Here is a 21,974-nt window from a genome sequence, read left to right as displayed (position 1 = left end):
GAGGAGGCGGAGGCCACCGGCGATGGAGGCACGAGCGCGCGGGAGACCGGCTGGGCTCCGATGGGCTCGGGCGGGCCGGCGCGGTGGGAGGCGCAGAGAGACGACGTGGTGTGTTGTGGTTGGTTGCGGAGATGGAGGCGGACATGTCCGGCGAGGAGAAATTTGTCTGGCGGCGCGGAGAAGAGAGATCTAGGGTTTGTACCGTGGAATTTTCGGGGGAGGCCACATATTTATAGGTAGAGGGAGCTAGGAGAGTCTAAATGAGGTGCGGTTTTCGGCCACGCAATCATGATCGAAGGACGAGATGATGGAGGGGTTTTTGGTGGGTTTTGGGCCACTTTGGAAGGGTGTTGGGCTGCAACACACATGAGGCCTTTTCGGTCCCTCGGTTAACCGTTGGAGTATCAAACGAAGTCCAAATGGCACGAAACTTGACAGGCGGTCTACCGGTAGTAAACCAAGGCCGCATGACAAGTCTCGGTCCAATCCGAAAATGTTTAACACCTGCACACGAAAAGAGGTAGAAAGGGACACCGAGTGACATAGGAGCGCTGGATTGCAAAACGGACAACGGGAAAAATGCTCGGATGCATGAGACGAACATGTATGCAAATGAAATGCACATGATGACATGATATGCAATGCATGACACGCAAGCAATGACAAGGCAACAATAGCGAATAACTGGAGGACACCTGGCACATCGGTCTCGGGGCGTTACAACACTCCACCACTATGAGAGGATCTCGTCCCGAGATCTAGAATGGCACCGGAGGGACAAACGGAGGAGAAAGAGAAGAGGTAAGCTAAGTTGCTTCTTTGACAAACGAGTGAAACAAAGGACCTTGAAAAGGTTAAGCCATTTCCGAGAATAGAATAAACGGAGAGGAACGAAGTTGAAGACACTCCGTTAAGAAAGAGGAAAAGAAAGAGCCGATTCGGGTAGCACTTCGGTTGAAAAGAGATGAAAGACTTGATAAGGCGAAAAGAACTTGAGCAAAAAGGTCACAACACTCCGGTTAAAACGAGATAGAGAAGGAATAAGAATGATATAATTTGGACAGCACTCCGGTTGAGAAGGGATGCAAAATTTGATAAGATGAGAGAGCTCGAAAGAAAACACGACACTCCGGTTGAATGGATCAGCAAAGAAAAGAACACTATCATGACAAAACAAGAAGATGGGTAGAAGAGAGCAACATCACAATGCCCCCGGAACAAAAGAATAGAAGAAAGATAATTGAGATAGGAGAATGGAGAAGAAAATGCCAACTTCTGCCACAAAAGAGTTTGAAGAGGCATCTTTAGGAGAAGGGTCGAACGGAGTTGTTGGAAAAAACCAACAACGAAAAGAATAAGCTTGATATGGTCTTATGGAATACATCTCAAAATTATGAGGTGATAACCTGTCACTCACGGGAAGAAGAATTTGATTGGTATGAACGAGGAGACGAGAAAGCTTATTTCGCCGGGAGGGTAGATGAAGAACTTGGATCATATATGAGCACCGTAAGTAGCAACAATCCTTAGGGAAGGCTTTAGGTGAAATATAACCCAAGATAACTCCAATGACGAGATTGATGGATTTAAAATATCTCATTCTTGACAACATGTGAATCATGAAAACATGAACTCAAATTATCAAGAATGACATAATACCACCTCCAATAATATGGTAGAAAGAATTGCACTCCGGATAGCAAGAAGAAGGATGCTTGAGCTCCTCTGAAAAGAATCTTGATGAGCACTTCGAGAAGGAATTTAAATCCTTGATGAACCATCATGTAGAACCTTCATGAAGAACTCCGTTAAACAAAAGGATGATCGAACGGAAGGAAAGAGGAGTAGAAAAACACAAGGTGAATCCTTGCAATGATTTGATGGATCTTTGGAATGATAATTGAAATAACTTTGAGCTCCGGAAAAGAAAGATGAAACAAATGAAGACGAGAATTTGATGAGCCTCCGGAATAGGAAATTGAGTTCACTCGATGAAACAAAAATAAGAATTACGTTATGCGTATCCTTCATCTTTTTAAATTGATGACAAGCAGCGGATTCGGCATACCACTTATTCTCGTCGGAAGGATTAAATATAAATATAGCTCAAACTTTAGGAAGGTCTTCAATGAACCACCAGAAGGATTGAAAACAACGAATAAATGATATGATAACGAATGCCGAGAAGTCTTGAACGAACCACTGTAAGAATTTAAAATGAACGAAGAGAAAATAAAGAAACACCGGGAAGAATTATAAAAAGAACAAAGATACTTGAGAGGATTTGATACATGAGAACGAATAGATCGCGAACTTAATAGAGAAAATACTTAAATGATGCACCGGCAAGATTTGGAGAAAGTGAGCTGAAAACTGAAATGAATGATCCGAAATGATGGCCTTCAGAGGCACAAACTGAAAAGACTCCTGAGTTGCTCTAGATGGGTGAAAAGAATTTTGATAATTGAAAACAATAAAGAGAGGATGGCCTCGAATTAGAACCACGAATCTCTGAGAGAACGGATAAGATATGGAGGTAAGGCTCTTCTTCGGTCTTCAAATGATGAGAAAGACAACGAGAAACACCACCGTGAATTGTTGAGACACTCCGGAATAAAGAAGAATAGAAAAGTTGAACCAATGATGAAAAGAATTTGGAAGATCTTGGAGAAAGACATTTGACTGATGATAAATCATTCTTACGTCAAACTTCGAAAAGAAATTTGAGGATAGCTCTGGGAAAATAAGAAGAGTCAGGTAAGATCCTGGGAAAAGACCTGTGGGTTAGGGCCCACTCAAAAGAAAACACCGTTGAATGATTTGAAAGAGAGGTTGCACCGGTTGAATTAAATGACTTGAATGAGATAACAACCTCAAAGGATCTTGAATGAATGCAGAGTGGAAACACGAATCTTCGAGATATCTTGAGCACTCCGGAACAAATGAATAGCGAGAGGTGAATGATAAAGAGGTGCACCGGTAAGAAAAGGTATTTGAAACGAGAAAAAAAGGATATGATCCACAAAGCTTGACTTGGTTCCACCGGAGAAGAAAAAAGAATGAATAATGGTGAACTAGAAACTCCGTTAAAATCTTCATGAGCATCACCGGGTAAGAACATTGATTAAAAAGAAAGAAGAGGCTTCACATGAATAAGATGGATAGTTTTTTTAAGAAATCTTAGTCCTTGAAGAAAAATGGTGGGTGGGCGGAAAAACAAAGGCAACTTGGAGACGGATGAAACAAACACCGTTGAGAAAACCGAGAGGTGATCTTGCGATGTTAAAATGATCAGATCCACTTGAAGAGAAACACGCCAGTGAAAAGAAACTGAAATGACAAACTCGATGATCGAGAAGGATTAGTATTCACATTGGAATATGAGAACACCACTTGGAAAAAGGCATGGAATCAACACTTGACATTGAAGCAACTCGAATACCACAACTCAAAACAAAAACAAAGGATTGGCTTGCAAAATAAGTCGGAACAAACATATGATAGAGATTTCGTCCAAAGTTTTTGTGGTGGGGCCTACACGGGCTCGATCGTACAGCACCATCATGTACAAGGCAGTGCACATGACATACGAAGCGTCCCCCAGTCGGCATAGCCAAGGACTCTTTAAGACACAACGAGACCACTGTAAAACCAACTGTGGATAGCGGACCACTAGACGTCGAACCCCAATTTCATATCATACATCTTTTGGAAAGATATCCTAAGAGCTACTTGAATTCCCACTTATAAACTCCCGAAACTTTCCGGTTATGCAATCATGTGTTGGGGATACAGGGGAAGCATAATATCTCACTCAAAACTAGCAAATCCTACATCCAGCTGTATCCATCCTTCAACACATAACCAAGAAACCTTCGGAAACCGTCTACCTCAACCTTCTAAAAGCATCCGTTATACGAGTTATGGCAATACTCCCGAACTCCCGCCCCAGTACTAGGTGGCGTCGAGGTTATCTCACCAACAACTGCATAAAAGAGATTTTCGATGTCGGCAAAACTAAACTCAGGTATTCCAGAACTGCAACGATAAAATTGTGACGACAACACCTCGGAGCTCAACTCCCCAGGACACTGCCACAACCCCTAAATGACAGGAGGCACCAAAAACAATGTTCTTGTCACAAAACCATCGGAATGATTCCAAGATACCCGCGTGATCCTAATTTTTTTTAGTGAAATTTGAGAAGAGAAGAGTCAAAACTCTACGTCAGGATGCCTCACCAGAGCGATGAAGGGACTGGGGAGTAAAAAGAATTCCTAAACTCTCCGATATATATAATCCTAAATGACTCAAAACATTTTTCTAGACTCAACAATGCCAACTATTCGATCAAGCAGGGGGCTCCTAAGGTCTCTGATTACCAACTTGTAACGCCCTCGATGCGGCTATATCTCCCACGTGTCGAAGCACGACTTAGAGGCATAACCGCATTGAAAGCAATGTCGCAAGTGAGGTAATCTTCACACAACCCATATAATACATAAGGGACAGAGATACATAGATGGCTTACAATCGCCACTTCACACCATACATGAATAAAGCATTACATCATCCAGATACACTCAAGATCCGACTATGGAACCAAAATAAAAGAAGACTACCCCAAATGCTACACAGATCCCTGATCGACCAAACTGGGCTCCACTACTGATCAACTAGAACGAAACAACACAAAGGACAAGATCTTCATCGAGCTCCTCCTTGAGCTTGGTTGCGTCATCTGCACGGTTCAAAGGCATCTGCAAACTGGTTTTGGAAGTATCTGTGAGCCACAGGGACACAGCAATCTCACACCCTCGCGATCAAGACTATTTAAACTTATAGGAAGGGTAAAAGGTATGAGGTGGAGCTACAGCCAGCGACTAGCATATATGGTGGCTAAACATAATCGCAAAAGAGAGCGAGAAGAGAAGGCAAAAGCACGGTCGAACAACTAATGATCAAGAAGTGATCCTAGAACAACCTACGTCAAGCATTACTCCAACACCGTGTTCACTTCCCGGACTCCGCCGAGAAGAGACCATCACGGTTATACACACGGTTGATGTATTTTAATTAAGATCAACTTCAGATTTTCTACAACCGGACATTCACAAATTCCCATCTGCCCATAATCGCGGGCACGACTTTCGAAAGTTCAAAACCCTGCAGGGGTGTCCCAACTTAGCCCATCACAAGCTCTCACGGTTAACGAAGGATATTCCTTCTAGCGGGAAGACCCGATCAGGCTCGGAATCCCGGTTACAAGACATCCTCGACAATGGTAAAACAAGTCCAGCAAGACCACCCGATGCGCCGACATCCCAATAGGAGCTGCACATATCTCGTTCTCAGGGCACACCGGATAAGCTAAGCGTACGGGAGCCAACGTAACCCAAGTTGCCAAGGGACGGCCCCGCACGGTGCTCTGGGTTAGACCAACACTTAGACAAGCACTGGCCCGGGGGTTTAAAATAAAGATGATCCTCGGGATGCGCGACTCCTAAGGGAAAACGGCTAGATGGCGAATGGTAAAACCAAGGTTGGGCCTTGATGGAGGAGTTTTATTCAAAGCGAACTGTCAAGGGGTTCCCATTATAACCCAACCGCGTAAGGAACGCAAAATCCGGGAACATAACACCGATATGACGGAAACTAGGGCGACAAGAGTGGAACAAAACACCAGGCATAAGGCCGAGCCTTCCACCCTTTACCAAGTATATAGATGTATTAATTAAATAAGAGATATTGTGATATCCCAACAAAATATCCATGTTCCAACATGGAACAAGCTCCAATCTTCACCTGCAACTAACAACGCTATAAGTGTTGGAAATATGCCCTAGAGGCAATAATAAAAGTATTATTATTATATTTCCTTATTCATGATAATTGTCTTTTATTAATGCTATAACTGTATTATCCGGAAATCGTAATACACGTGTGAATACATAGACCAGAATCTGTCCCTAGTGAGCCTCTAGTTGACTAGCTCGTTAATCAATAGATGGTTACGGTTTCCTGACCATGGACATTGGATGTCGTTGATAACGGGATCACATCATTAGGAGAATGATGTGATGGACAAGACCCAATCCTAAGCCTAGCACAAGATCATGTAGTTCGTATGCTAAAGCTTTTCTAATGTCAAGTATGATTTCCTTAGACCATGAGATTGTGCAACTCCCGGATACCGTAGGAGTGCTTTGGGTGTGCCAAACGTCACAACGTAACTGGGTGGCTATAAAGGTACACTACGGGTATCTCTGAAAGTGTCTGTTGGGTTGGCACGAATCGAGATTGGGATTTTGTCACTCCGTGTAAACGGAGAGGTATCTCTGGGCCCACTCGGTAGGACATCATCATAATGTGCACAATGTGACCAAGGGGTTGATCACGGGATGATGTGTTACGGAACGAGTAAAGAGACTTGCCGGTAACGAGATTGAACAAGGTATCGGTATACCGACGATCGAATCTCGGACAAGTACCATACCGCTAGACAAAGGGAATTGTATACGGGATCGATTGAGTCCTTGACATCGTGGTTCATCCGATGAGATCATCGTGGAACATGTGGGAGCCAACATGGGTATCCAGATCCCGCTGTTGGTTATTGACCGGAGAACATCTCGGTCATGTCTGCATGTCTCCCGAACCCGTAGGGTCTACACACTTAAGGTTCGATGACGCTCGGGTTATAAAGGAAGCTTGTATGTGGTTACCGAATGCTGTCCGGAGTCCCGGATGAGATCCCGGACGTCATGAGGAGTTCCGGAATGGTCCGGAGGTAAAGATTTATATATAGGAAGTCCTGTTTCGGCCATCGGGACAAGTTTCGGGGTCATCGGTATTGTACCGGGACCACCGGAAGGGTCCCGGGGGCCCACCGGGTGGGGCCACCTGCCCCGGGGGGCCACATGGGCTGTAGGGGGTGTGCCTTGGCCTACATGGGCCAAGGGCACCAGCCCCAAGAGGCCCATGCGCCTAGGGAACCCTAGAGGGAAGAGTCCTCAAGGGGGAAGGCACCTCCGAGGTGCCTTGGGGAGGATGGACTCCTCCCCCCCTCTTAGCCGCACCCCTTCCTTGGAGGAAGGGGCAAGGCTGCGCCTCCCCCCTCTCCCCTGCCCCTATATATAGTGGAGGGGAGGGAGGGCATCCATACCTGAGCCCTTGGCGCCTCCCTCCCTCCCGTGACACCTCCTCCTCTCCCGTAGGTGCTTGGCGAAGCCCTGCAGGATTGCCACGCTCCTCCATCACCACCACGCCGTTGTGCTGCTGCTGGATGGAGTCTTCCTCAACCTCTCCCTCTCTCCTTGCTGGATCAAGGCGTGGGAGACATCGTCGAGCTGTACGTGTGTTGAAGGCGGAGGTGCCGTCCGTTCGGCACTAGGATCATTGGTGATCTGAATCACGACGAGTACGACTCCATCAACCCCGTTCACTTGAACGCTTCCGCTTAGCGATCTACAAGGGTATGTAGATGCACTCTCTTTCTACTCGTTGCTGGTTTCTCCATAGATAGATCTTGGTGACACGTAGGAAAATTTTGAATTTCTGCTACGTTCCCCAACAGTGGCATCATGAGCTAGGTCTATTGCGTAGATTCTTTGCACGAGTAGAACACAAAGTAGTTGTGGGCGTCGATATTGTTCAATATGCTTGCCGTTACTAGTCTTATCTTGATTCGGCGGCATCGTGGGATGAAGCGGCCCGGACCAACCTTACACGTACGCTTACGTGAGACCGGTTCCACCGACAAACATGCACTAGTTGCATAAGGTGGCTGGCGGGTGTCTGTCTCTCCCACTTTAGTCGGATCGGATTCGATGAAAAGGGTCCTTATGAAGGGTAAATAGCAATTGGCATATCACGTTGTGGTTCATGCGTAGGTAAGAAACGTTCTTGCTAGAAACCCATAGCAGCCACGTAAAACATGCAAACAACAATTAGAGGACGTCTAACTTGTTTTTGCAGGGTATGCTATGTGATGTGATATGGCCAAAAAAGGATGTGATGAATAATATATGTGATGTATGAGATTGATCATGTTCTTGTAATAGGAATCACGACTTGCATGTCGATGAGTATGACAACCGGCAGGAGCCATAGGAGTTGTCTTTATTTATTTGTGACCTGCGTGTCAACTTAAACGTCATGTAATTACTTTACTTTATTGCTAACCGTTAGCCATAGTAGTAGAAGTAATAGTTGGCGAGGCAACTTCATGAAGACACGATGATGGAGATCATGATGATGGAGATCATGGTGTCATGCCGGTGACGATGATGATCATGGAGCCCCGAAGATGGAGATCAAAAGGAGCAAAGTGATGATGGCCATATCATGTCACTATTTGATTGCATGTGATGTTTATCATGTTTATACATCTTATTTGCTTAGAACGACGGTAGTAAATAAGATGATCCCTTACAACAATTTCAAGAAGTGTTCTCCCCTAACTGTGCACCATTGCGACAGTTCGTGTTTCGAAGCACCACGTGATGATCGGGTGTTAGATTCTAACGTTCACATACAACGGGTGTAAGACAGATTTACACACGCGAAACACTTAGGGTTAACTTGACGAGCCTAGCATGTACATACATGGCCTCGGAACACGGAGACCGAAAGGTCGAACATGAGTCGTATAAAAGATACGATCAACATGAAGATGTTCTCCGATGATGACTAGTCCGTCTCACGTGATGATCGGACACGGCCTAGTTTGACTCGGATCATGTAATCACTTAGATGACTAGAGGGATGTCTATCTGAGTGGGAGTTCATAAGATGAACTTAATTATCCTGAACATAGTCAAAAGGTTTTTGCAAATTATGTCGTAGCTCACGCTATAGTTCTACTGTTTAGATATGTTCCTAGAGACAAATTAGTTGAAAGTTGATAGTAGCAATTATGCGGACTAGGTCCGTAAACTGAGGATTGTCCTCATTGCTTCATAGAAGGCTTATGTCCTTAATGCACTGCTCAGTGTGCTGAACCTCGAACGTTGTCTGTGGTTGTTGCGAACATCTGACATACACGTTTTGATAACTACGTGATAGTTCAGTTAAACGGTTTAGAGTTGAGGCACCAAAGACGTTTTTGAAACATCGCGAAACATATGAGATGTTTTGAGGGCTGAAATTGGGATTTCAGGCTCGTGCCCATGTCAAGAGGTATAAGACCTCCGATGACTTTCTTAACCTGCAAACTAAGGAGAAAAGCTCAATTGTTGAGCTTGTGCTCAGATTGTCTGAGTACAACAATCATTTGAATCGAGTGGGAGTTGATCTTCCAGATAAGACAGTGATGGTTCTCCAAAGTCATTGCCACCAAGCTGTTAGAGCTTCGTGATGAACTATAACATATCAGGGATAGATATGATGATCCTTGAGGTATTCGCGATGTTTGACACCGCGAAAGTAGAAATCAAGAAGGAGCATCAATTGTTGATGGTTGGTGAAACCACTAGTTTCAAGAAGGGCAAGGGCAAGAAGGGATACTTCATGAAACGGCAAATCAGCTGCTGCTCTAGTGAAGAAACCCAAGGTAAAACCCGAACCCGAGACTAAGTGCTTCTGTAATAAGGGGAACAATCACTAGAGCAGAATTACCCTAGATACCTGGTAGATAAGAAGGCTGGCAAGGTCGATAGAAGTATATTGGATATACATTGTGTTAATGTGTACTTTGCTAGTACTCCTAGTAGCACCAGGGTATTAGATACCGATTCGGTTGCTAAGTGTTAGTAACTCGAAACAAAAGGCTACGGAATAAACGGAGACTAGCTAAAGGTGAGCTGACGATATGTGTTGGAAGTTTTTCCAAGCTTGATATGATCAAGCATCGCACGCTCCCTCTACCAAAGAGATTGGTGTTAAACCTAAATAATTGTTATTTGGTGTTTGCGTTGAGCATAGACATGATTGGATTACGTCTATCGCAATACGGTTATTCATTTAAGGAGAATAATGGTTACTCTGTTTATTTGAATAATACCTTCAATGGTCTTACACCTAAAATGAATGGTTTATTAAATCTCGATCGTAGTGATACACATGTTCATGCCAAAAGATAGTAATGATAGTACCACCTACTTGTGGCACTGCCACGTAAGTCATATCGGTATAAAACGCATGAAGAAGCTCCATATTGATGGATCTTTGGGCTCACTCGTTTTTGAAAAGTTTGAGACATGCGAACCATGTCTATTGGTGTATATGCATGAAGAAACTCCATGCAAATGGACCGTTTTGACTCACTTGATTTTGAATCACTTGGGACATGCAAATCATACCACATGGGCTAGATGACTGAAAAGCCTCGTTTTCAGTAAGATGGAACAAGATAGCAACTTGTTGGAAGTAACACATTTTGATGTGTGCAGTCCAATGAGTGCTGAGGCATGCAGTGAACATCGTTATGTTCTTACTTCACAGATGATTCGAGTAGATGTTGAGTATATTTACTTGATGAATCACGAGTCTGAATTATTGAAAGGTTCAAGTAATTTCAGTGTGAAGTTGAAAGATCGTCGTGACAAGAGGATAAAAGATCTATGATATGATCATAGAGATGAATATCTGAATCACGAGTTTGGCACAGAATTAAGACATTGTGGAAATTGTTTCACAACTGATACAGCCTGGAACACCATAGTGTGATGGTGTGTCCAAATGTCATAGTTGCACCCTATTGGATATGGTGCATACCATGATGTCTCTTATCGAGTTACCACTATCGTTCATGGGTTAGGCATTAGAGACAACCACATTCACTTTAAATAGGGCACCACATAATTTCGTTGAGACGACACCGTATGAACTATGGTTTGGAGAAACCTAAGTTGCCGTTTCTTGAAAGTTTCGGGCTGCGACGCTTATGTGAAAAGGTTTCAGGTTGATAAGCTCGAACCCAAAGCAGATAAAATGCATCTTCATAGAACACCCAAAACAGTTGAGTATACCTCCTAATTCAGATCCGAAAGCAATAGGGATTGTTTCTTGAATCGGGTCCTTTTTCGAGGAAAGGTTTCTCTCGAAAAGTTGAGTGGGAGGATGGTGGAGACTTGATGAGATTATTGAACCGTCACTTCAACAAGTGTGTAGCAGGGCACAGGAAGTTGTTCCTGTGGCACGTACACCAACTGAAGTGGAAGCTTATGATAGTGATCATGAAACTTCGGATCGAGTCACTACCAAACCTCGTGGGATGACAAGGATGCGTACTACTTCAGAGTGGTACGTAATCCTGTCTTGGAAGTCATGTTGCTAGACAACAATGAACCTACGAGCTATGGAGAAGCGATGGTGGGCCCGGATTCCGATAAATGGCTCAAGGCCATAAAACCCGAGAGAGGATCCATGTATGAAAACAAAGTGTAGACTTTGGAAGAACTACTTGATGGTCGTAAGGCTGTTAGGTACATATGGATTTTGAAAGGAAGACAGACAATGATGGTAAGTGTCACCATTGAGAAAGCTCGACTTGTCGTTAAGATGTTTTTCGACAAGTTCAAGGAGTTGACTATGGTGAGACTTTCTCACTCGTAGCGATGCTAAGAGTCTGTTGGAATTATATTAGCAATTACTGCATTATTTATGAAATCTTGCAGATAGGATGTCAAAACATTGTTTCCTCGACGATTCTTGAGGAAAGGTTGTATGTGATACAACCGGAAGGTTTTGTCTATCCTGAAATATGCTAATAAGTATGCAAAGCTCCAGCAATCCTTCTGAGGACTGGAGTGAGCATCTCGGAGTTGGAATGTATGCTTTGATGATGATCAAAGATTTTGGGTGTATACAAAGTTTATGAGAAACTTGTATTTCCAAAGAAGTGAGTGGGAGCACTATAGAATTTCTGATGAGTATATGTTGTTGACATATTAATGATCAGAAATGACGTAGAATTTCTGGAAAGCATAAAGGGTTATTTGGAAAGTATTTTTCAATGGAAAAGCCTGGATTAAGCTGCTTGAGCATTAAGCATCAAGATCTATAAGGATAGATTAAAACGCTTAATGGTACTTTCAAATGAGCACATACCTTGACATGATCTTGAAGGTGTTCAAGATGGATCAGTCAAAGAAGGAGTTCTTGCCTGAGTTGTAAGGTATGAAGTTAAGACTTAAAGCTCGACCATGGCAGAATAGAGAGAAAGGAACAAAGATCGTCCCCTATGCTTAAGACATAGGCTCTACAATATGCTATGCTGTGTACCGCACCTGAAATGTGCTTTGCCATGAGTCAGTCAAGGGGTACAAAAGTGATCCAACGATGGATCACAGGACAGCGGTCAAAGTTATCCTTAGTAACTAGTGGACTAAGGAATTTTCTCAATTATGGAGGTGGTAAAAGAGTTCGTCGTAAAGGGTTACGTCGATGCAAGCTTAACACCTATCCGGATAGCTCTGAGTAGAGATACAGGATACGTATAACGGAGCAACAATTTAGAATAGCTCCAAGTAGAACAGTTATTTGGAATAGCTCCAAATAGAGCGTGGTAGCTGCATCTAGGAGATGACATAGAGATTTGTAAAGCACACACGGATCTGAAAGATTCAGACCCGTTGACTATAACATCTCTCACAAGCAACATGATCAAACCCAAAACTCTTTAGGTGTTAGTCACATAGGGATGTGACCTTGAGTGTTAATCACATATCGATGTGAACTAGATTATTGACTCTAGTGCAAGTGGGAGACTGTTGGAAATATGCCCTAGAGGCAATAATAAAAGTATTATTATTATATTTCCTTATTCATGATAATTGTCTTTTATTCATGCTATAACTGTATTATCCGGAAATCGTAATACACGTGTGAATACATAGACCACAATCTGTCCCTAGTGAGCCTCTAGTTGACTAGCTCGTTAATCAATAGATGGTTACGGTTTCCTGACCATGGACATTGGATGTCGTTGATAACGGGATCACATCATTAGGAGAATGATGTGATGGACAAGACCCAATCCTAAGCCTAGCACAAGATCATGTAGTTCGTATGCTAAAGCTTTTCTAATGTCAAGTATCATTTCCTTAGACCATGAGATTGTGCAACTCCCGGATACCGTAGGAGTGCTTTGGGTGTGCCAAACGTCACAACGTAACTGGGTGGCTATAAAGGTACACTACGGGTACCTCTGAAAGTGTCTGTTGGGTTGGCACGAATCGAGATTGGGATTTTGTCACTCCGTGTAAACGGAGAGGTATCTCTGGGCCCACTCGGTAGGACATCATCATAATGTGCACAATGTGACCAAGGGGTTGATCACGGGATGATGTGTTACGGAACGAGTAAAGAGACTTGCCGGTAACGAGATTGAACAAGGTATCGGTATACCGACGATCGAATCTCGGACAAGTACCATACCGCTAGACAAAGGGAATTGTATACGGGATCGATTGAGTCCTTGACATCGTGGTTCATCCGATGAGATCATCGTGGAACATGTGGGAGCCAACATGGGTATCCAGATCCCGCTGTTGGTTATTGACCGGAGAACATCCCGGTCATGTCTGCATGTCTCCCGAACCCGTAGGGTCTACACACTTAAGGTTCGATGACGCTAGGGTTATAAAGGAAGCTTGTATGTGGTTACCGAATGTTGTTCGGAGTCCCGGATGAGATCCCGGACGTCACGAGGAGTTCCGGAATGGTCCGGAGGTAAAGATTTATATATAGGAAGTCCTGTTTCGGCCATCGGGACAAGTTTCGGGGTCATCGGTATTGTACCGGGACCACCGGAAGGGTCCCGGGGGCCCACCGGGTGGGGCCACCTGCCCCGGGGGGCCACATGGGCTGTAGGGGGTGCGCCTTGGCCTACATGGGCCAAGGGCACCAGCCCCAAGAGGCCCATGCGCCTAGGGAACCCTAGAGGGAAGAGTCCTCAAGGGGGAAGGCACCTCCGAGGTGCCTTGGGGAGGATGGACTCCTCCCCCCCTCTTAGCCGCACCCCTTCCTTGGAGGAAGGGGAAAGGCTGCGCCTCCCCCCTCTCCCCTGCCCCTATATATAGTGGAGGGGAGGGAGGGCATCCATACCTGAGCCCTTGGCGCCTCCCTCCCTCCCGTGACACCTCCTCCTCTCCCGTAGGTGCTTGGCGAAGCCCTGCAGGATTGCCACGCTCCTCCATCACCACCACGCCGTTGTGCTGCTGCTGGATGGAGTCTTCCTCAACCTCTCCCTCTCTCCTTGTTGGATCAAGGCGTGGGAGACATCGTCGAGCTGTACGTGTGTTGAACGCGGAGGTGCCGTCCGTTCGGCACTAGGATCATCGGTGATCTGAATCACGACGAGTACGACTCCATCAACCCCGTTCACTTGAACGCTTCCGCTTAGCGATCTACAAGGGTATGTAGATGCACTCTCCTTTCTACTCGTTGCTGGTTTCTCCATAGATAGATCTTGGTGACGCGTAGGAAAATTTTGAATTTCTGCTACGTTCCCCAACAGTGGCATCATGAGCTAGGTCTATTGCGTAGATTCTTTGCACGAGTAGAACACAAAGTAGTTGTGGGCGTCGATATTGTTCAATATGCTTGCCGTTACTAGTCTTATCTTGATTCGGCGGCATCGTGGGATGAAGCGGCCCGGACCAACCTTACACGTACGCTTACGTGAGAACCGGTTCCACCGACAAACATGCACTAGTTGCATAAGGTGGCTGGCGGGTGTCTGTCTCTCCCACTTTAGTCGGATCGGATTCGATGAAAAGGGTCCTTATGAAGGGTAAATAGCAATTGGCATATCACGTTGTGGTTCATGCGTAGGTAAGAAACGTTCTTGCTAGAAACCCATAGCAGCCACGTAAAACATGCAAACAACAATTAGAGGACGTCTAACTTGTTTTTGCAGGGTATGCTATGTGATGTGATATGGGCAAAAAGGATGTGATGAATGATATATGTGATGTATGAGATTGATCATGTTCTTGTAATAGGAATCACGACTTGCATGTCGATGAGTATGACAACCGGCAGGAGCCATAGGAGTTGTCTTTATTTATTTGTGACCTGCGTGTCAACTTAAACGTCATGTAATTACTTTACTTTATTGCTAACCGTTAGCCATAGTAGTAGAAGTAATAGTTGGCGAGGCAACTTCATGAAGACACGATGATGGAGATCATGATGATGGAGATCATGGTGTCATGCCGGTGACGATGATGATCATGGAGCCCCGAAGATGGAGATCAAAAGGAGCAAAGTGATGATGGCCATATCATGTCACTATTTGATTGCATGTGATGTTTATCATGTTTATACATCTTATTTGCTTAGAACGACGTTAGTAAATAAGATGATCCCTTACAACAATTTCAAGAAGTGTTCTCCCCTAACTGTGCACCGTTGCGACAGTTCGTGTTTCGAAGCACCACGTGATGATCGGGTGTTAGATTCTAACGTTCACATACAATGGGTGTAAGACAGATTTACACACGCGAAACACTTAGGGTTAACTTGACGAGCCTAGCATGTACAGACATGGCCTCGGAACACGGAGACCGAAAGGTCGAACATGAGTCGTATAGAAGATACGATCAACATGAAGATGTTCACCGATGATGACTAGTCCGTCTCACGTGATGATCGGACACGGCCTAGTTTGACTCGGACCATGTAATCACTTAGATGACTAGAGGGATGTCTATCTGAGTGGGAGTTCATAAGATGAACTTAATTATCCTGAACATAGTCAAAAGGTTTTTGCAAATTATGTCGTAGCTCACGCTATAGTTCTACTGTTTAGATATGTTCCTAGAGAAAAATTAGTTGAAAGTTGATAGTAGCAATTATGCGGACTAGGTCCGTAAACTGAGGATTGTCCTCATTGCTTCATAGAAGGCTTATGTCCTTAATGCACCGCTCAGTGTGCTGAACCTCGAACGTTGTCTGTGGTTGTTGCGAACATCTGACATACACGTTTTGATAACTACGTGATAGTTCAGTTAAACGGTTTAGAGTTGAGGCACCAAAGACAATCTGCCAGGATTCACTTTATAGCAAAAGTAGATCTCGATTGACTCAAGTTAGGATGCTCCATAATTGCAAAAAAAGAAATGGATGAATAGAGCACCACAATTTTAACAAAACATCCTTACTGATCATCCTCAAAAGAGGCACGGATCACTAGGAAACAACATGAACATATGGCGTAACGACAAACACAGAACAAGTACTTAGTGAAGTTCTAAGTCCCTGAAATCAGCATTACCGATTACGCTACTTTGCATGCTTGTGCTAGTCACCAAAAATATCACAAAAATACATGGCAAGCACCTCTGTAAAGATGGCATGGCATATAACAAAACACATGTAGAGCTCAGGATCATAGCATGCACACATTAATCATGGTAAAAATGACAAAATGCCATTTGCTGAAACAGATCTGACAAATTACTCACATAGCCCTTTTCCAACGACATTTCGGGCATCAAGATGAGCTCAAATGAAAATGATGCAATGAGATGAAATGATATACTTGTTGAGGCGAACATTTTGATATGCTACATGCGCAAATCGGAGCTACGATGAGGGATTTATGATGCGATGAATATGGGAATGTGATAAGATGGAAAAAGGTCTTAGGCGTTTCGAAAAAAAACAAATGAGCGCGTTTTAGAAATACAACGCTCAGGGCAGCGGGTAGCAGGGCTTCTCACCCGCGTGGCCTTGGGCCGGAGAGAGACGGAGCTGAGCCGGGTGGTTGCCGCAGCCCACACAGAGGGAGGTCGTCCTCCTCCTCGTGCACTCGCACGAGCAGGGCGGTCACGGCGGCGTCAGGAGGAAAACCGGCGAGGGGAGGTGTCGGCGGCGGGACCTGGAGAGGATGGCGAGGTCGGAAATGGGTTGCCGGCGGCCAGATCCGGCAGTGGGCGGCAGGATCGGGGCACAGACGATGCTCCGGCGAGCTAGCACGTCGGCAAGGTTGGGAGAGAACTCCGGCGACTGCGCCAGGGTCCGATGTGGCGCCTAGCATCATATCCGAGCCTGGGGTGATCCGGTAGGGCGGCACGGGTCGGCGGCGGTGATGATAAAGGCGGCGGGGGCCGCAAGGCGACGGCGGCGCAGGCGGGTACTCCGGCGAGGAGGCGAAGGCCACCGGCGATGGAGGCACGAGCGCGCGGTAGACCGGCCGGGCTCCGATGGGCTCGGGCGGCCCGGCGCGGTGGGAGGCGCAAAGAGACGACGTGGCGTGTTGTGGTTGGCTGCGGAGATGGAGGCGGACATGTCCGGCGAGGAGAAATTTGTCCGGCGGCGCGGAGAAGAGAGATCTAGGGTTTGTACCGCGGAATTTTCGGGGGAGGCCACATATTTATAGGTAGAGGGAGTTAGGAGAGTCCAAATGAGGTGCGGTTTTCGGCCACACGATCGTGATTGAACGACCGAGATGATGGAGGGGGTTTTTGTGGGTTTTGGGCCACTTTAGAAGGGTGTTGGGCTGCAACACACACAAGGCCTTTTCGGTCCCTCGGTTAACCGTTGGAGTATCAAACGAAGTCCAAATGGCACGAAACTTGACAGGCGGTCTACCGGTAGTAAACCAAGGCCGCATGACAAGTCTCGGTCCAATCCGAAAACGTTTAACACCCGCACACGAAAAGAGGTAGAAAGGGACACCGGGTAACATAGGAGCGGCGGATTGCAAAACGGACAACGGAAAAAATGCTTGGATGCATGAGACGAACATGTATGCAAATGAAATGCACATGATAACATGATATGCAATGCATGACACGCAAGCAATGACAAGGCAACAACAGCGAATAACTGGAGGACACCTGGCACATCGGTCTCGGGGCGTTACAGCCTTTTATTTGCATCATTGCTACACATAGCTTGATGGACATGAAAAGTGGACAAGATGGAACTATGAGACATCATTGAAGATGCAAACGCTCAACACTAATGTTGTTGATGACGATGAGCTGGTAGAGAACCCATCCACTCCTTATGTCTGATTGGATGGTGAAAAATTGCAAAGCAAACCAAGAAGAATGGTGGTGTTGGCGATGGAGGCAGTGACTATGATGGTGTCGATGTGGATGATGGGATTGCATGAGGCCCATGCTACGACAACTTTAAGTCCACCATGTGTTGGTGGTTCTTTTGGAACGAACTTGTTCATTCGGTGCCTTTTGGCACAAACTATGGCTGCGTTTGATGGATTGGATGAACTTTATATGCCCTAGTTCAATTAAGATATGGTGTATTTGAATTGTTTATGTTTGCTTGGAAAATATGATGATTATGTTTCAATTGTTTGACCAAAGGTTTGGATGAATTGGCAAACCAAAATTTTTGGGAGGTCGAACTATAGGGAATCTGCTAGCCGAGTAAAAGTTTCCTTAATATTTGACTCGTTGGGATAGGAAGAGAGTTTGAGGGATTAGCCTTTGCTAGAGATGCCCTTAGCAGCTTCAAACACTCGCGTGAAAAAAATTGTACACCAAGAAGAATTGTATTTTTTTTCATGATTTCCTGTAACGCCCTTAATTAGGATATCTTTTTTTACAGAATTTTTTTTGATGTATTCATCAATTTTTAAGGTAGTACAAAGAACATCAAAAGTAAAAATTACATATCTAGCTTCGCCGACCACCAAACGACGACTACAAGCACTACAGCGAGCCGAAGGCGCCCCTCCCTCACCGAAGCTAGGCAAACCTTGTTGTAGTAGACAGTCGGAAACATCAAAAGATCAACGCACCAGAACAACAACCACCGTCGATGAAAAGAAGCGTAGATTAGAAGGATTAAACCTGTAGACATGCGAACGCAGACCGGATCCACATGCATCCACCGAAGAGAAAACGACGACTTCCCACGAGATCCGTAGACAAATCTTCATACGACCTCCGACGATACTAGAAGCACCGCGGGGACGGTGGCTAGAAGCACCACTGGGATAGGGGCTAGACGGGGAAAACCTCATTCCATCTTCACAGAGCCACCGTCGCCTGACCTTTCTGAGCAGGACACAAACCCTAAAAAAACTCAAAAAGACTTTAAAAACAGAGCCCTCCGGCAGACAAGGGCCGGGATCCACTGTGCGTCCATGATCCTGAGGCCACAGGAGACTAAACAAATCTCAACTAAACAAATCCACAGAGCTAGTCATTTTATTGATCATATTTATAATGTTTACATATAGCTTAGCATCTTTAGTACTCACATACAAAAATTGTACACCAAGCAGAATCTACAAATTACTTTGCATGCTTTTCTAAGAGAAAAAAAAACGATCACTTCGCATGCTTGAGGTTTGCATCGGACAGCATGCCTTCGATGGCGGCCTTCCAGACCTTGCAGTGCGTCTGGTCCTCCAGCAGCAGCTGCACCGTCCCGGCCGACGTGCTCAGGGCCACCGCGAAGCACCTCCGGCCGTCGACCACCGCCTCGCCGCCGCCCCCCGTCGACACCCCGACTAGCTCGTCTGGACCACGACAAAACGCGCCACAGAGAAAGAAATCACGTCAGTAAGGCAGCCGGACACGTAGAGGAGACGAATCGTCGTCGACTTGCCGATGTCTCAGTGTGTGTGCAAGTGGCCGGAGTCCGGAGCGCGACGTGCCGCCACGGCTGGACCACGCAAAATCCATGCATGGCGACGACGAGACAAGACCTAGCTATCCTGGAGGGGAACATTTCAGGTTCTGCGTGTAGGGGGCCGTACGGTGCGAGGGAGTTAATTACACGATAGTACCACAATTGGGGCCGTGGTGGCGAATTGGTACTCGTTTTGAAAATTTTTACGTGTCAGTACCACGTTTGGACCGAACCGTTGCAAATCGGGCTAAACTTCGTATTTGTACGTATTGACGCTGGAACTGACCGCCCGAGCCCGCGCGTCAGATGCCACGCTGGCGAATCGGCACTCGCCCGCTCGCTCAATAGGTGCGGTCCGGCTCGAACCGGACCGGCCCGTGCTCCACTCTGTTCCTCCTCGCTCCTGCCTCCCTCCTTGCTCCTCTCTCGTCGCCCTCGTCACCGCCGGCAGCTTTGCCGGAGCGGAGCGCCGCCGCCCGCCATGGTTTTCGAAGACGAAAGCAGTGAGGACACGTCCAGCCTGCCGTACATGCACTCGACCTCATCCACGGACGGGCTTAACCAGGTGATTTTCCTTGAGCTAGGTCTAGGGTTAGGGTTTCAGATTTGGGGCTTTTTGATTTGGTTGATTTCGCTGGGTTTTGATTTGGGCATTTTGATTGTACGAGCTTCGGCAGGTCCCTTTCAGCGTTGAAGATCCAGATTACCAGGGGCTTGAGCTGGAAACGATATCGCCATGTGAGAAGCACGGCAAGGCATCTGAGAGGCTTGTCGCATTTGAAGGAACAGACACAGGGAGAAGGTTCCTAGCATGTGCAGAGCCGGTATGAATTCTATGCTGATAGTGGGATATTATATATAGGTTGATAGTGTCATATTATTGTTGGTTTGACAGTGCCATATTGAACATGAGTGAACATGAGTACAAGGCCTGATTATTAAGGGCATATTCATATATAGGTTGATAGTGTCATATTATTGTTGGTTTGACAGTATCTAGGTGGATAGTATGTACTGCATATGCTTTGGCAGTTCACCAAATTTGCAGTTAGAGATTGCTCTCTCTTGTTTTGTAGCGATTAGCAAAATCTAGTTCAAAGCTGTAGCTGAGTGGTGCTGTAATTTGTCATGCTGTTATTTAGTGGGTAGGTACATCTCAATTACTAGTGTAGCTTAGTGGTGCTATTATTACCAATGTACAGTGTTATTGCTTTGCACTAGTTATTTACCTGTGCTTCTGAAGTAACATGTTTATTTTTTTTATCTTTTTGCCTTTTTGCAGGAAGGGCAGAATTGTGGGTTTGTTGAATGGGTTGATCACCAGTGGCCCCCAACAATGCAAAATGCATTGTTGAAGCTGTGGGCCATGGTTGAAGATAGCAAGAGTGCTAGGGTGAATGATAATCTTGAAAGTTCTTTCACTATCCACCATCTGACAGAAGAGAAGAACAAGCTGGAGGCCAACTATGACAAGTTAGTCCAAGATGTGCATGAACTTATGAGCTTCCAGGAGGACAGGGTGGTGGATTTCAGATATCTGCAGGATAACCTTACATATCAGCAGCAATGCAGAAGTGAACTGCTGGCTGATATGAAGGCACAGATGGCAAAGAAAGATGCAGAGTTTGAGAAGCTTAAGCAGAATTATGAAGTGCTACTGAACCTGACAAGAGCACAAGCAACAGTCATCCAGAACTTGAAGTTGAAGCATATTAAAGACAAGCAATTGTTTAGTGAAGATAAGATGAACTTGGAGTTGAAGAATGCAGAGCTCACAAAGTCTGAGGAGAAGCTCACCCAAGAGAAGCTAGAGTTGAAGCTTCAGATTGCTGAGCTGATGAAGGCAGATGAGAAGCTGAAGGAGAAGATCAAGGGGATCCAGGCCATCTTAGAGAAGTGAAGAAAATGAATATGAGACTAGTGGGTAATGCTGACCTTTTGGGCATGATGGTTGTGTAGTGTATGGATCTACTAATTGTGAACTATGTCTGTGTATGTATGTAGTAGATATGCTTTTCATCCTTTTGTGAGAAAAGGATGAACTATGCATTTAAACTCAAACTCCACTATGTATTTGTGATGGACCTGCTGTGTACCCTATAATATGTTGAACTCCAGTAAGTATTGTGTGTTATGTTGGCTAGACTTGAAATGATGATATATCATGCATTGGAAGATGGATCAGATATTCTGTGCCATGAGATGTAGACTAAAAGTTATGATTTCTCTTGCAATAGGTTTTATATTTTTATATTAGATGATTATGTTAGCATTGGAAGACTATTTGATGGTTATGTTAGCACTGGAATATTATATGGTTATGTTATATCATGCATTGGAAGCCCATGTTGGTTAGGTTAAGTTGGTTCCGTCGACCCCTAGCCACCGTAAACCCTAATGGTTAGATTAAGGTGGTT

General features: G+C 45.3%; 1 protein-coding gene across 1 annotated transcript; it reads left to right on the top strand.

The window, feature by feature from the left end:
- Positions 1 to 20,303: 20,303 nt before the first annotated feature.
- LOC119353278 lies at positions 20,304 to 21,457 on the top strand. The gene is made up of 2 exons (XM_037619880.1): positions 20,304 to 20,381; positions 20,840 to 21,457. The coding sequence occupies exon 2, from the start codon at positions 20,894 to 20,896 to the stop codon at positions 21,455 to 21,457; it is 564 nt and encodes a 187-aa protein (XP_037475777.1). The 5' UTR covers positions 20,304 to 20,381; positions 20,840 to 20,893.
- Positions 21,458 to 21,974: the final 517 nt, after the last annotated feature.

This window comes from Triticum dicoccoides, chromosome 1A, assembly GCF_002162155.2.
Source record: "Triticum dicoccoides isolate Atlit2015 ecotype Zavitan chromosome 1A, WEW_v2.0, whole genome shotgun sequence".
Taxonomy (NCBI): domain Eukaryota; kingdom Viridiplantae; phylum Streptophyta; class Magnoliopsida; order Poales; family Poaceae; genus Triticum; species Triticum dicoccoides.
This window is presented reverse-complemented; position numbering and strand designations above follow the sequence as displayed.